We start from the raw sequence: 13777 nt of genomic DNA, 5'->3' as shown, positions 1-13777 counted from the left end.
TTTCCCTAAGAGTTGTTTTTTTTTTTGCCAGAAACTGGAAATAAATGCTAAAAACTGGCAACCCCCCCCCTCAAATTGCTGCAAATGTCTATAACAGTGATCCAGTTGCTGAGCTCACTAAATGTGATCATGTTACTACAGGGGTGGGCTCTACTTACCTTTACCACAGGTTCGCAATGGGATCGCACGCACACGCTTTCTTTGCTCACATGCCTTGCTTTTGCACAGGCGCAGATCACTGATGACGACATCCGGGCCGGTGGGTGGGGCCTCCTGCCAGCTTTACTACCAGTTTTTGTGAACCGATCCGAACTGGGGGCAACCCACCATTGTGTTACCACAGGAGGATATGCAAATGTCATAACTCCAAAAACATGTTACAAGTAGCTCTGAGGAGTCTGTCGTAATTTTGACCAGTTGCTAAATGACCGGTTGTAAGTCAAAGACTATCTGTAATCTAAAATGAGCACAAAGGACACTAGTGGGGCATAAACTGATTTGAAACCAAAAGGGATAAAGTATTAAATACGTTTAACATAATTGTATTAAATTTAAGTAATTTTTATCCTAGTTCTCACTCAAAAACCAGATGAAACCCTTAGACTATAATTGTTTTTTATCACTTTCTTCTCTTGATTCATCTATATTCTAACTTGATGCCTTGATTCAGAAATACAGGTTCACACTTATGTGCCACACAGAAATAACTAACTGCTATCCCGTGCTTGTCAACATCATCAGCAATGCATTTTTGCACATGCTTAATTCCACTGCCCATCTTCGAATTTGGAGTCAAATATTTTTAGGAGTAAGTATTCCAAGAAGATCATAAATATGGAGGCAGAGAACCAATGGGTACATTAAAAGAATCAATGTAAATTTTAAGAAATCATTAAAATGTGGAAGAATCAATTGGTTATACTATTTTAAATTTCATTATCAGTCGTATCTAAGCTTGCCATGTAAACATATTTAGAACAACTGTTTCATTATAACATATTATCACATATAAAGTGTTTTCTTTTAAAAAAATCAATTTTCCAGGAAATTCGTCAGGAAAATTTTGCGTTTTATTTTTTGGAGATACAAATGTTTGAAGCTTTCTTTTTCATGCCTGCTCTTCCACCTCAGTTTGCAATGATGAGCATGCAAGACTACAAGGTAAAACTAATTAAATTTATGTTAAAATATTCCACTGCATTAACAAAGTTGTAATAATTAAAAAGGAAACATCAGATCACTGTGAGGATACATATGTGGCACAGTTTATGTTTTATATTACAGTCCAATTGCCTATATTAACTCTGGTATATTTCTGTTTTGTATGTTTTGGAGGGATACGGTGGCTCAGTGGCTAAGATGCTGAGCTTGTCGATCAAAAAGTCGGCAGTTCAGTGGTTTCAATGCCAAGCTCCGCATAATGGGATGAGCTCCTGTTACTTGTCCCAGGTTCTGCCAACCTAGCAGTTTGAAAGCACGTAAAAAATGCAAGTAGAAAAATAGGGACCACTTTGGTGGGAAGGTAACAGCACTCTGTGCACCTTTGCTGTTTAGTCATGCTGGCCACATGACCATGGAGATGTCTTCGGACAGCGCTGGCTCTTCAGCTTAGAAACGGAGATGAGCACCGCCCCTAGTACCTGGAAACGACAAGCACATATGTGCAAGGAGAATCTTTACCTTTACCTTATGTTCTGTTTAATTAGTTTTCCCTTCTTTTGTCTTAAATCTGTTTAATCATAAAAGTCATCTGGGTAGATTTTAAAACCATTAAAAAATAAATCTATATTTTGTGTAGCTTTTTCTCTCTACATGTAAGAGTTTAGAAATTATAATCTGTAAATGATAGTAGTAATGACCTAAAAAGGTCATTATTGATTTTACAATTTGACCTCAAAACCTAATCTAACTTCTCCCTCCACTCTGCTCTCTCCCTCCCCTCCAAATATTTATTTGTTTGTTTGTTTGTTTGTTTTGCTAGATAAAAGCTCACTCTCAACTCCGAATCTCAGGGCTTTTGCCTTCTGTATATTGGTGTGGACAAGCTCTGATAGATGTTCCTCTCCACTTTGCCCTACTTGTTTTAGTGCTATGGCAATGGCTTCTAAAATTAATTGTTGTATCCGGTATGAAACTGAACATTTTCGATTTACTTTTGGTAAGTTTAATTATTTAAATAACATTTAAAACATTTAAAGTTTACACTTTCCCATTATGGGCATCAATAACTTAATAATATGTAGCAAGAGTTCCAGTTTCAGGCTTTGGATGATAGGCTTCTATCTTTAATTATAAGTATTTCAATAAATGATTGAAGAATAACAAAGAGAGGCTGCTTGAAATTGGGATAAAGGCTCTATAATCAGCTGAATATCTCCATATTTATTCAGGTAACATCGTTATAAGACAGTTTTAGCTGATATAACCAGTGGTCTTGCTGGGGTGTGATGCAGACTCAAGGTTAAGACACGGGACATGTCAACTATAAGATTAGCAGTTTGAGATTCAAGTACCGCGTGACTGGGTGGCTCCTGTTCTTGCCCCGGGTTCTGCCAAACTAGACATTCGAAAGCATGCAAATGCAAGTAGTTAAATAGGTACCACTTTGATGGGAAGCTAACAGTGCTCCCCGTCTCCCTTCAGCATGTAGTCATGCCGGCCACATGATCATGGAAAATGTCTCCGGACAATGCTGGATATTTGGCTGTGAATCGGAGATGAGCACCATCCCCTAGATTTGGATATGGCTGGAGAAACCTATATCTTTTTTTTCTAGCATTCTTTCATTTTGCTATTTTATTATGTAATTTTTAAAAATACAAGTGTGCATTGTTTCTTCTGGCATACAAATTAGTTTAAAGACTGACAGGACAAAACAAGAGGATGGTAGAACATTTGTCACACAACAAAAGCAGACCTGGATCGCATCCCACCAGGCAAAAAGAAATAAAATAGTCAACCTGCACATACTTAACCCATTAAATTAAAATTTTAGAAACCTCAAAGTAGGTTAAAGAAATATGTGATGTGCTGAATTTTATATAAACTTCTAAATTTATACTCATTTACTGTTGGAGCTATCTCTAGAATCAAGCAATGCAAAACAACATGCTTCAGCATCCTTTTTCTACATTTGTTCTGCCCCAGCTACGGACCCCAAAGAATGCAGCATATACAAAGTCCATACAAACCTTAATTTACTAATTAAAGACTACTAATGAGCTTTCTTAGTAGTTGTTCGAACACAAGTACAATAAATCAGTCTTTTCTGAACAAGGGCTGTTAATTTAACTTCATTAACAGCTGACAAGAATTCAAAGAATAATAACTCAGTTCTGAGGCACAGTATTTCAGATAACCATAATCTTACTGTGGTTGGCAGAATGCCTAGAAGCAATTTGCAGGAAAACTGATAAGAGAGAAACAAGAGCCGAATCAAACGTTTTCTGTAATCAAGAAGGAATTTGAACGAAGTTGTTTCCTGCAAATTGCATCAGTCGTTGTCCTTCCTTAAATAGGTTATGGTAGTGGCCAATTAGCCCCAAGCCTTACTCTCGAGGAGACCTCCTCCTGAGGAGCCACTCCTGCCTTTTTGCAGCTCTGCACGCCCGGGCATCGAGAAGAGGCTCCTCCTCTTCTTCCTCTTCACTTATGGGAGCTTCTGGAGATTCTGAAGGCCCTGGCTGAATCCCCGCCTCTGGCACCACATCTTCTCCAGCCTCCTCATTGTCCGACTCGAGTGCCAACTGCACAGGCTGCTGGCCAGCACCACACCAGTATCCTCGCTGTCAGAATCAGCTACTAACTGCACAGGCCACTGACAGGCCACAACAACATTATAGCGTTGATCGCATATGTGAAATAGTTCTTAATAACCCTTGGCACAAATGCTATGCATTCTGACAGAACGAATATATATAGCACATATTTATAATATAGTAAATCCACATTTTTGGAGGGAAGGGTTGTCCAATAAAGGGAACTGTCCATGAAATCCAAATGGGATTTTTATACATGTGAAATATAAAGCTTATGAATAGATTTTGTGGATTGCATCTGAAGTCTGCTAAACTGAGGTCCTTAAATCAAATGTTTAATATAATATGCTTTTGTGTTACTATTTAAATGTTACTTATATTTAAATATTTAAAATATTGCATATATTAATATGAATAATTTATTTCTATTTTTCCAAAAAAGTAGCATACCATTAATTTAAGGCCTTATTTTTAAACAGGTGATATTTCTGCTTGGTTATAGTACCTCTATGGTCCTATTCCTATATGTAATTGCCTTCATATTTCGTAAAATTAGGCATACTGCCAGTTTTTGGTCTTTCATCTTGATATTAGTAAGTATGCGACTGAATCATTCACTTCTCCTCGCCCCCCCCCCCCCCGGCATGGGTGTCCTTGAGTTGCAACCATTCATTTAGTGGTTGTTCAAAGTTACAATAGCACTGAAAAAAGTGACCTATGACTGTTTTTTCACACTTATGACTGTTGATCAGAATTTGGATGCTTGGCAACTGGCATATGTTTGTGTTGGTTGTAGTGCCCAGAGTAGACTACATGTCTACTGGCTGGTGGAAACAATGACAGATGTAACAAAAAGTTGCCTTGCAATGAGATGGGTGGCAAACAGATTTAATAAATGAATGAATAAATAAAAAGATAATTGTCTAAGATAATGTTGCTATGCACTCATTATAGGCCAGGGATATCAAACCCAAGGCCTGTGGGCCAGATCTGGGCCACCATGTGGTTGGATCCGGCTTGCGCCACCATCCTGGAAGTGGCAGGGGGACGGCCCACATTGCTTCGGCCAGGGCCACCCATGCGCACAATGGGATGGGGTCGGCCGGGCCTGTGCTCGTGTGCGCTTGTGCGCTTGTGCAATGATGCTCCCCCTTAATGCGAATGCTTTAAGTGAAATCTCAATTTCACTCTCTCCTAGTTTTTATGGTTGCAAAGAGACTGTTCTGATTTATTTCTGTCACCTTGTGACTTATTTTATAGATTTATGTATGCTTTACCTCAGGGGTGAAATGCTCCCGGTTCAGACCGGATCGTCCGATCTGGTAGCGATGGTGGTGGGTGGTTCGGAGAACCGGTAGCAAAAATCCCTGTGCCCCCCCCATGCTCAGCTGAGCTGCCCGATCATCAGAGGCCTTTTTTTTTTACTTTTAAAAGCATTTTCTCTACAACTTCTTCCACGGAAAAAATTCTTTTAAAAGTTAAAAAAAAAGCCTCTGATGATCGCGCGGCTCAGTTGGGATCTCAGAGGCTTTTCAAAGCATTTTTTCTGGGGAAGAAGTGGTTAAAAAATGCTTTGAAAAGGCTCTGACGATCAGGCAACTCAGCTGGGATCATCAGAGAGACTTTTAAAGCATTTTTTTCTGCAACCTCTTCAGCGGAAGAGGTGGTTAAAAAAATGCTTTGAAAAGGCTCTGATGATCCCAGCTGTGTTCCTGGTCGGCAGAGGCTTTTCAAAGCATTTTTTTTGCATTTGCAAAAAAAGTTTTTAACTTTGAAAAGTTAAAAAAAAGAAAGTTGGCCATGCCCACTCGTCACATTACCCCCCCCCCACCAAGCCATGCCCACAGAACCTGTAGTAACAAATTTTACATTTCACCTCTGCTTTACCTGCTATTCCAGAATGTATATGAGAGTTGTGTATGTTTCTTTAGGTGTTCTTTGGTTTATCTTTCACATCGCATCTTGAAGACTGCAATTGTCTTTACTGATCCAGTTGGACCTATTAGTGTCTAATTGGCATGTCTTGAGATGAGGCAATCTTGTATTCCCATTATCTCTCTTTACAGTAAAGCAGAGTAACTGTTAAAATAGCAGTCAGAACCTCTGAATAAGTTGTATAGCAAAGCTACTACTGTACACTATATTGCCTTCCAGGATTCTAATGTTTTACTCCCTGTCTTTTTTTATCCTTTTCTTTTCAGTTGTAACACAGTTCTCTCCACTGGGAATCTATATGCATGCTCAACTGATTTTGATCAACGTTTTATGTAAAACCTATATAACCTAGTAGTTCTATCTCTTGGCCTCTTCAGGAGCAAGAGACCAATGACTCAATGTAATTTGCAAACTTTGGAAGATGATAGAGCAATAATTTGGACTCTCTCTAACTGCCATCTTTTGAGCAGTAGCTTTATCCCAACAACCATTGACAAATTTTCACAACTGAGGCAATGAAATTAGCAAAGTGAAGAATTCAAACCTAGTTTTCTGCAGCAGGTTTAACTGCAGAAGCTGAAAGGAATGAAAATTGAGAGTATTTGTCAGTACAGGCAAATATAAACAGGTTCAGAGACATTTCTTAGAATGCAACTTTAGCTGGGGTGTAAATTTAAGGAGTAAAGGCACAACAGACTTTATGGAAAGGGATACCTGGGTGAAGAGGTTTAGCAAGTTAAAAGCATTAATATACTTTCTTATTTCATTTTAGGTGTCTGTGATTTCATTTGCAATATTTATAACATCTGATTCATATCAGCTATATCTACTTAATGTTTTCATTCCTACATGTCCAAGTATGAGTTTTCTATTTTTCTTTTCAACGGTAAGATAAAATGCAGTACTATCTTTCGGGTCTATGACAATTCACCACGGCCACTCGCCGTGACTAACTTGCCACAGCCACCTCACCACAGGATAAGACTTACACTAATATCAAAGAAATGGTGGAATAGAATCCTTAAAGAAAGGATGCAAAAGGAGGGACAGAAATGTGAATGGCAAAAATTAAAATATTTTTTAATTTATTTTAAACAATTAAGTAGAATTGTTACATTGTGGTGAATTGGCCATGATGAGTTGGCTGCGGAAAGTTGTCCTATTCCCCTGCCTGTAAGCCGGTTCCTGTGAAAATTGGGGCAGGTTTAGGGCCTTACAAATTTCTCCATCATATTTATGGATAAAGCCATTGGATGGACAACTACTAAATTGTAGTACTGGCCTCAAGTTCCAATCCTGAAGTCCCCATCTTTTTTCATTCTATTTCAATATATTAGCCTTTCTGCCAATTCCCTAACTACCAGGGTAGTCTACGGAGCAATTCTTCCCTGCACTTCACAGATCTAATAAGATCAGATATGCTGCTCTGTGACCACTTCTGGCCATGAACTTTTCTTTCTTATTTCAGTTCAGAAATGAGTGTTCAGACAACTCTATATACCGTGTTTCCCTGAAAATTAGACCCTGTCTTATATTTTTTTGAACCCTGAAATAAGCGTTTGGCCTTATTGCGATGCGCTCAAAAGCCCGATTGGTCTTATTATCAGGGAATGTCTTATTTTGGGGGAAACAGGGTAGTCCTTACCTGGAACCTACAGATTTGCAAACAGATTTCTACAGTAAAAAGTAGAAAAAAATAACTTTACACAACAATAGCATTTTATGGCAAACATCTACCAGTTTACATTAGCATCATTCTTTTTCCCAACTTTGCTGCAAACCCTTGGGCTACATAAATTTGATGATTAGACATACACTCCAGTTCCATTCTTATTCACACATTTTGATGTGTGAAATGGTAGAAAGGAACGTCTTATTTAAGAAAGGTAAAGGGACCTAAATTGTATCTTGGGATGCTCCTTTGCCTTTCTAGAAATCTGGTGCAGCCATCATCAAGCTCATCAGAAGTTCCTTAGGAAACTATGTCTGCATAAGAAAATGGAAGACTCCCTTGAGTCAAGTTTTTTTTCCTGCTGTCTATGAAGTTTTCAATAGAAGAGAATATTTATAGCTCAGGATTGAGCTGTGAGGTTCTTGGTGCTCTCTGAGCTTGGTTGTTTTCTTGTAGATGTTTCATTACCCAACTAGATAACAACATCAGTGCACTAGTGATGTTACCGTGTTTCCCCGAAAATAAGACCCTGTCTTATATTTTTTTGAACCCTGAAATAAGTGCTTGGCCTTATTGCCATGCACTCAAAAACCCAATTGGGCTTATTATCAGGGGATGTGTGAGGAAAACAGGATACTTAGTTGGGAAATTATAATGCTACCTAGCTGAGTAATGTAACTGCAAGAAAACAACTAAGCTCAGAGGGCACCAAGGACGCTACACTATGTAGTTTTCTTTGTAAGAGTACAAAAGGGGATTGCCATTGCTTTTTGGTGGGAAGATTTTTTAAAATTCCCTGTTTAGTTTACAGTCTGGCATTTCCTGATGATCTCCCATTTGCATGTTAGCTAGCCCAGTAGGTTTTCTGTCACCACCAATCTGCAGCACAATTGGCAAATAAAAACAAAAATTTCAAAACACTACCAAGCCTCATACAATCACCTTCTAAAGAACATGAACCCAAAAATTTTATCTATTGAGGACAAAGAAACTTCCAGGTCCTGGAACTGAGGAACTGGACTAGGCATAACAAGTAATCTAAGAATAAGAATAAACTTTTTAAATTGTGGATCTAATACTGTTGCTCTGTGCTTTATTCTTACTCTTATTTGTTCAGTTAATCTGTGGTAAATGCTTCATTGTTCCCAAATTATGCCACCAATGAAGATGTATACCAATAAAACATTGTAAAAAAAGCACAACACTTACACAGTTGTATCACTGTTTATATTGTCTTGAAGGACAATTTTATGAAACCTTTTGTTTGTAGTTGAAAAAAATGATATGTAGGTAGGTCATCCTTTGCTTCTGGAGAAACCAGTAACTTTCTTTTAAAAGTTTTGTTTTACTTTCAGAGTGAATTGTATAAACTGTACTTAGGAACTTTATTGACTGCTTTTTTTATCTACATTTTTATATAGATGGTGAATTTTCCTTATGATGATTATATTTTATATATCTGGATATCTGCCTTCATGGTGAGGAACAAACATATTGTTCTTATAGCAAGGAGATTTAAAAAATATTTTTTTAGAAAAGCATTAATATAGTCAGATTATCTTATTATCCAAGAAGTTAATATCTACATCTATGTATATCTTCACATAAATGTACATAAATACAGCCAATGCCAGATTCTAGAGCAGTGGTTCTCAACCTTCCTAATGCCGCGACCCTTTAATACAGTTCCTCATGTTGTGGTGACCCCCAACCAGGGATGGGTTCTAATTTTTTTTACTACCGGTTCTGTGGGCGTGGCTTATTTTGTGGGCATGGCTTGGAAGTCATGTGACTGGGTGGGTGTGGCTAGCTGGTCATGTGACCGGGTGGCCATGGCTATGTGTATAGGGACTACTCAGAGGGCTGAAAAAAGTCATTTCTGACAGGTCCTCGCACTTTTGACTGGTCCTCACACTTATGACCATCCTCACATTTATGCCCGTGCAGCATTCTTAACAACCATGTCACTCATTTCACAACTGCTTTTCTTCACCATGGTGATAAGATAGGGCAAAAAACGTAAAATGTAAGGATAGTCGTAAATTCGAGGTCTGGTCAAAAGTGTGAGGATCAGTCAAAAATAACTTTTTCAGCCCTCTGAGTAGTCAATGTGCGCAAAAGGACTACCCAGAGGGCTGAAAAAAGTGATTTCTGACAGGTCCTCACACTTTTGACCAGTCTTCGCACTTATGACTGGTCATCATTTATGCCCATTGTAGCATTCTTAACAACCATGTCACTCATTTCACAACTGCTTCTCTTCACCATGGTGACAAGATAGGGCAAAAATGTAAAATGTGAGGACAGTCGTAAGTTCGAGGACTGGTCAAAAGTGCGAGGACCAGTCACAAAAAACTTTTTCAGCCCTCTGAATAGTCCATATGCATAAAAGGATACAGCAATAGAGAGGGATGAAGGAAGGGAAGGGAAATTAGAGTAGGAGTGAGGGTAAGAGAGGGAGGAAGAGAGGAGGAGAAGGAGAAAGGAAGAGGAAGTAGGGAGGGGAAGAAGAGGGGGGGAAGAGAAAGTAAGAATGAAAGAAAAAAGAGAGGTGGTAGGTTTGAGGAGAAAGATTGCTGTACAATAAAAAAGATGAAAGGGAAGAAAACCAACCCAAACAAATATAAAGATATTAAGATAAAGAATGAATTGTTAAACTTTAAAGAATAAAACAGAACAAATATGAATAAATAGCAATAATTAGAAACACACATACAAACATACAATGTATTTTCTTTGAACAGAGTATTTGGCCGGTTCACAAATTTAAACAGTGTTTAGTCATTTCAATTAAATTTACAATTTCTATATTTCCTTTTTGCCATATTTATTCCTCATCTATTTTTTTTTAAAAAAACAATATTACCCTTCATCCTCATCTCTAATCTTAATCAAATTCAATTTTTCCCTTCTATTCTATATTGTACCCCTTTGCATTGTCATCTATTTTTATATCCATCCCCACATTGGTTAATTATGAAATACAGTTGTTTAATACAAATTCAACATTTTAATATAAATCAATTAGTTATATAACTATCTTTTTTGTATATTAATCAATATGAACATGAATATTCCAATTATTTCCATGCAATCCAATTTCTTACAAATCAATTAATTATATTTATCAATAATAATAAACCAAATAATTTCCCCCATATATTCCTCCAAACCACAACTTAACCATTTCTGCTTTCAACACAATTATAGGATTGCCAGGTGTCCACTATTTGAGCGGACAGTCCACTTTTTTCACATTATGTTCACTATTTTTTTTCACAAAATAGTGGACATTTTTTTTATTCAAAAGCTTTATGATGAAATGGTATGTAATCTAAAGCTGTACAGTCTAAGAGAATAAGGATAGGAGAATCGCGTTTTGTCTTTTTTTTCATAAATTAGAATGAGACAAAGATCAAATGCTCATTGCAATAATCACATTTTACACAACAGTGCAAAAAATGCATTAAAGCAGTTATCTTTTGATATCGAAAATGTAGTGCTGAAGGTTTTTGCCGAATTTTCGAGTTGAAATCATTTTTTGAGTTTTGCGAGTCAGAATTCCATGAAGTTCCAACACGTTGGTTAAGTTTGTTTAAAGCAGTCGAAAGACTTCTTTTAAACTGGATACCTCTAAAATCGTATTTTATTTCTCTTGGATCTGATGAGTGCCATAAGGTTATCTGGAACCTTATTTCGGATCAGGAAAATGAACTCGCAAAGGACGATGAACCAACAATTTCAGAATTGTATTTATATTTCACGCACTTCTTCATGTCAATAATGCAAGACACCCTACTGAAGCTGGAAAGCAAGAAAATTCTTGCATGTGATCTTCACATTATCATGTGTAAGCTGCGTGATTCTTTGCAAAGAAAATATGATGAGCAGTTTTTTGGAATGAAAGTTTTATTTGCCTTACGTAAAAAACATTTGCTTGAGAATGCCGTGCAAAAGTTCAAGAAAGAAGCCATCAACGTGTATCAAAGAGCCATTGCGTACCTAGAAAAGTGGTATAATTTCACCAATTCAGTATATGAGACGCTAAGTTGTTTCAATCTAATTGATCTAATTGATCGCAATAATCCTCCAACTTTAGAAGAAATGACGAACATCTGGTTATTATCACCATGGCGAGAAGAACTTCCACCCAACACTCTCTTTGATGAAATTTCTGCCTTAGAAGAAGTTTATGTTCATCTGCAGGACGATTCATCCCTTGATAAGTGGATGTACTTTTTCAAGAAAGAGCCAGCTCCGAGTTTACTGAAACTGTTTCAGTATTGTGCATCAATTCCGGTATCAAATGCAAACATTGAACGAATTTTCAGCGTCATGGGAAATTTGTGGACTGACAAACGTAACCGACTGCTTGTATCAGTTCGAAGTGAACTTTGTATATTTTTTAATATTTCTCAACGTTGTACTGAAATTAAAGAATTATTCCTTAAACACAAAGAATTGATCAAAGCTGCGCAGTCAAATAAAAAATACACACAACAGCAAAGTAAAATGTAATTTAATATTTTACATATTATTATAATATATTTGATGTTTTGAATTTTAAGTAAAGTTTTGAAGTGATTATTTTAATATGTGTTAAAATGTTTGTAAGAAAATATATAATTTAATTGTAATTTTTTTTATTTTTTTACTACTTAACACCCCCCCCCCCCCCGGCTCATCAGCTATTTTTTGGAAGCAGACCTGGCAACCCTAAATATACAATTAATAGTATCTCAATTATTACAATTCCTTAGTTAAATAGAGCTTTTTTTTCTTTTGTGTTTTAAAATCTTGAACCTCCTCTTTTGCCTTAAATTTCCAATTGTTTGCAGTTTTGCACCTACCTTTTTTGGTGAGGAAAAAGAAAAAGAAATCTCTCTCTGTCTCATTTTGTCACGTTGCAGCAAAGACCCTGCTTTACTTTCAGTTTCACTTTTTCAGCATAGCTAGGGGAAAAAAAATCTGCTCCAGGAATTTACCTCTTTGCAGCTAGCTAGCAACAGAGCCCTCTGCAAAACAGCTGAGAGCAAATCAGCTGAGAGTCGGGATGCTGATCAAATCAACTTATGGTAATTAACCTATGCTTAAGATGAAAGGGGCTGTTTTTTTTCTATTTTTGCTGGCACCGGTCTACTCATTTGTTTTCTTTTAACACTGATCAGCTATAGGGCGGCCCTTTGAAGCCCCGCGGCAAGAATTTAGAGATTCCTGTTAGAACTGCAGCATACCTGCAACTCAGTTGTGCACTAATCCCATCTAATTCTAATATGTTAAAATAATAAACTAAAATGGAGAGCCAGTTTGTTCTAGTGGTTAAGACACCAGGCTAGAAAGTGGGAGACCATAAATTCTAATCCCACTTTAGGTATGAAGACCAGATGGGTGCCTTTGGGCCAGTCATATTCTCTTAACCTAAATCAGAGTTGTTATGAGGAAAATAGGAGGAGGAAGGTGTGCTGGATATATTTTCTGCCTTATTTGTAAAAATAATAAAGGCGGGATACAGATAAATAACTAAAAATCCCTATGTGGTTAAATAGTGAAGAAAGTGTTTTTTTTCTGACTCAGATATATCCAAGAAACTTGTAGGAATATGGATGATCATCTTCTTGAGGGAGGAAATTATGCTGTACATCATGGGTGTCAAACTCGCCATGTCACGTTGCCATCAATGACATATCACGATGTTTTTCCCCTTCGCAGAGCTGGAGTGAGCGTGGCCTCCACATGACGTATCGGCCCGCAGGCCGCCAGTTTGACACCCCTGCTGTACATCAATAAGTGGTGGCTTATTGGTATGCTGGCTTCAGAAATATAGTGGCATCCTTTTCACATCTGCCTAAGCCTTCTAATTCAGTATGGATTGTGAGGTAGCTGATACTGGCACTACTTGAAAGGACATCAGTATAAATACTTTTCTACTATACTAATATAAAAGATTGAGTAAAGTCTTCCTTCTCTAATTATTAAGTCTGACATAAAATAATTGTATATATATGTTCCCTAAATCTAGATATATTTAACCAAATACAGAATTAAATGTATTAAATTAAGATCTGTCTATGGGTGTACATATGTTCAATATAATTTTCTCTTTGTGTTTTTATGTAGCCTTACATACACAGCATAATTTTCATTTTTTTACTTCGCTACCTGGGATTGAAATATGACGGACCAGTTATGAGAAGAGATCCTGTATTTAGGTTGGTATATATGTTAGTAGGCTCAAGGAGAGAAAGTGTGTGACTACATGCATGCATCGGTTGGTTGGTTGGTTGGTTGATTGATTATGAGTCATTAAGTTATTTTTGACTCCATGTGACCACATACATAGATTTTCTCCATGATGATTTATCCCTAACTTGTGATTTTTGATCTCCCATTGATTGCTCCTGTAACTGAGTCA

General features: G+C 37.2%; 1 protein-coding gene across 1 annotated transcript in view; it reads left to right on the top strand.

The window, feature by feature from the left end:
* LOC139310559 (ABC-type organic anion transporter ABCA8-like) overlaps positions 1-13777 on the top strand; it is a 62213-nt gene that overhangs the window by 33342 nt on the left and 15094 nt on the right. Inside the window, exons 21-27 of the mRNA XM_070934738.1 lie at positions 671-808; positions 1045-1161; positions 1982-2158; positions 4238-4351; positions 6466-6579; positions 8787-8843; positions 13483-13574. Coding sequence (XP_070790839.1) covers positions 671-808; positions 1045-1161; positions 1982-2158; positions 4238-4351; positions 6466-6579; positions 8787-8843; positions 13483-13574 — 809 coding nt within the window. The remainder of the gene's footprint in view (positions 1-670; positions 809-1044; positions 1162-1981; positions 2159-4237; positions 4352-6465; positions 6580-8786; positions 8844-13482; positions 13575-13777) is intronic.

This window comes from Pituophis catenifer, unplaced genomic scaffold (genome assembly GCF_029215685.1).
Source record: "Pituophis catenifer annectens isolate HBS135680 unplaced genomic scaffold, rPitCat1.0.hap2 SCAF_2, whole genome shotgun sequence".
Taxonomy (NCBI): Eukaryota; Metazoa; Chordata; class Lepidosauria; order Squamata; family Colubridae; genus Pituophis; species Pituophis catenifer.
The sequence above is the reverse complement of the archived record's forward strand: the minus strand, read 5'-3'. Positions and strand labels throughout refer to the sequence as shown.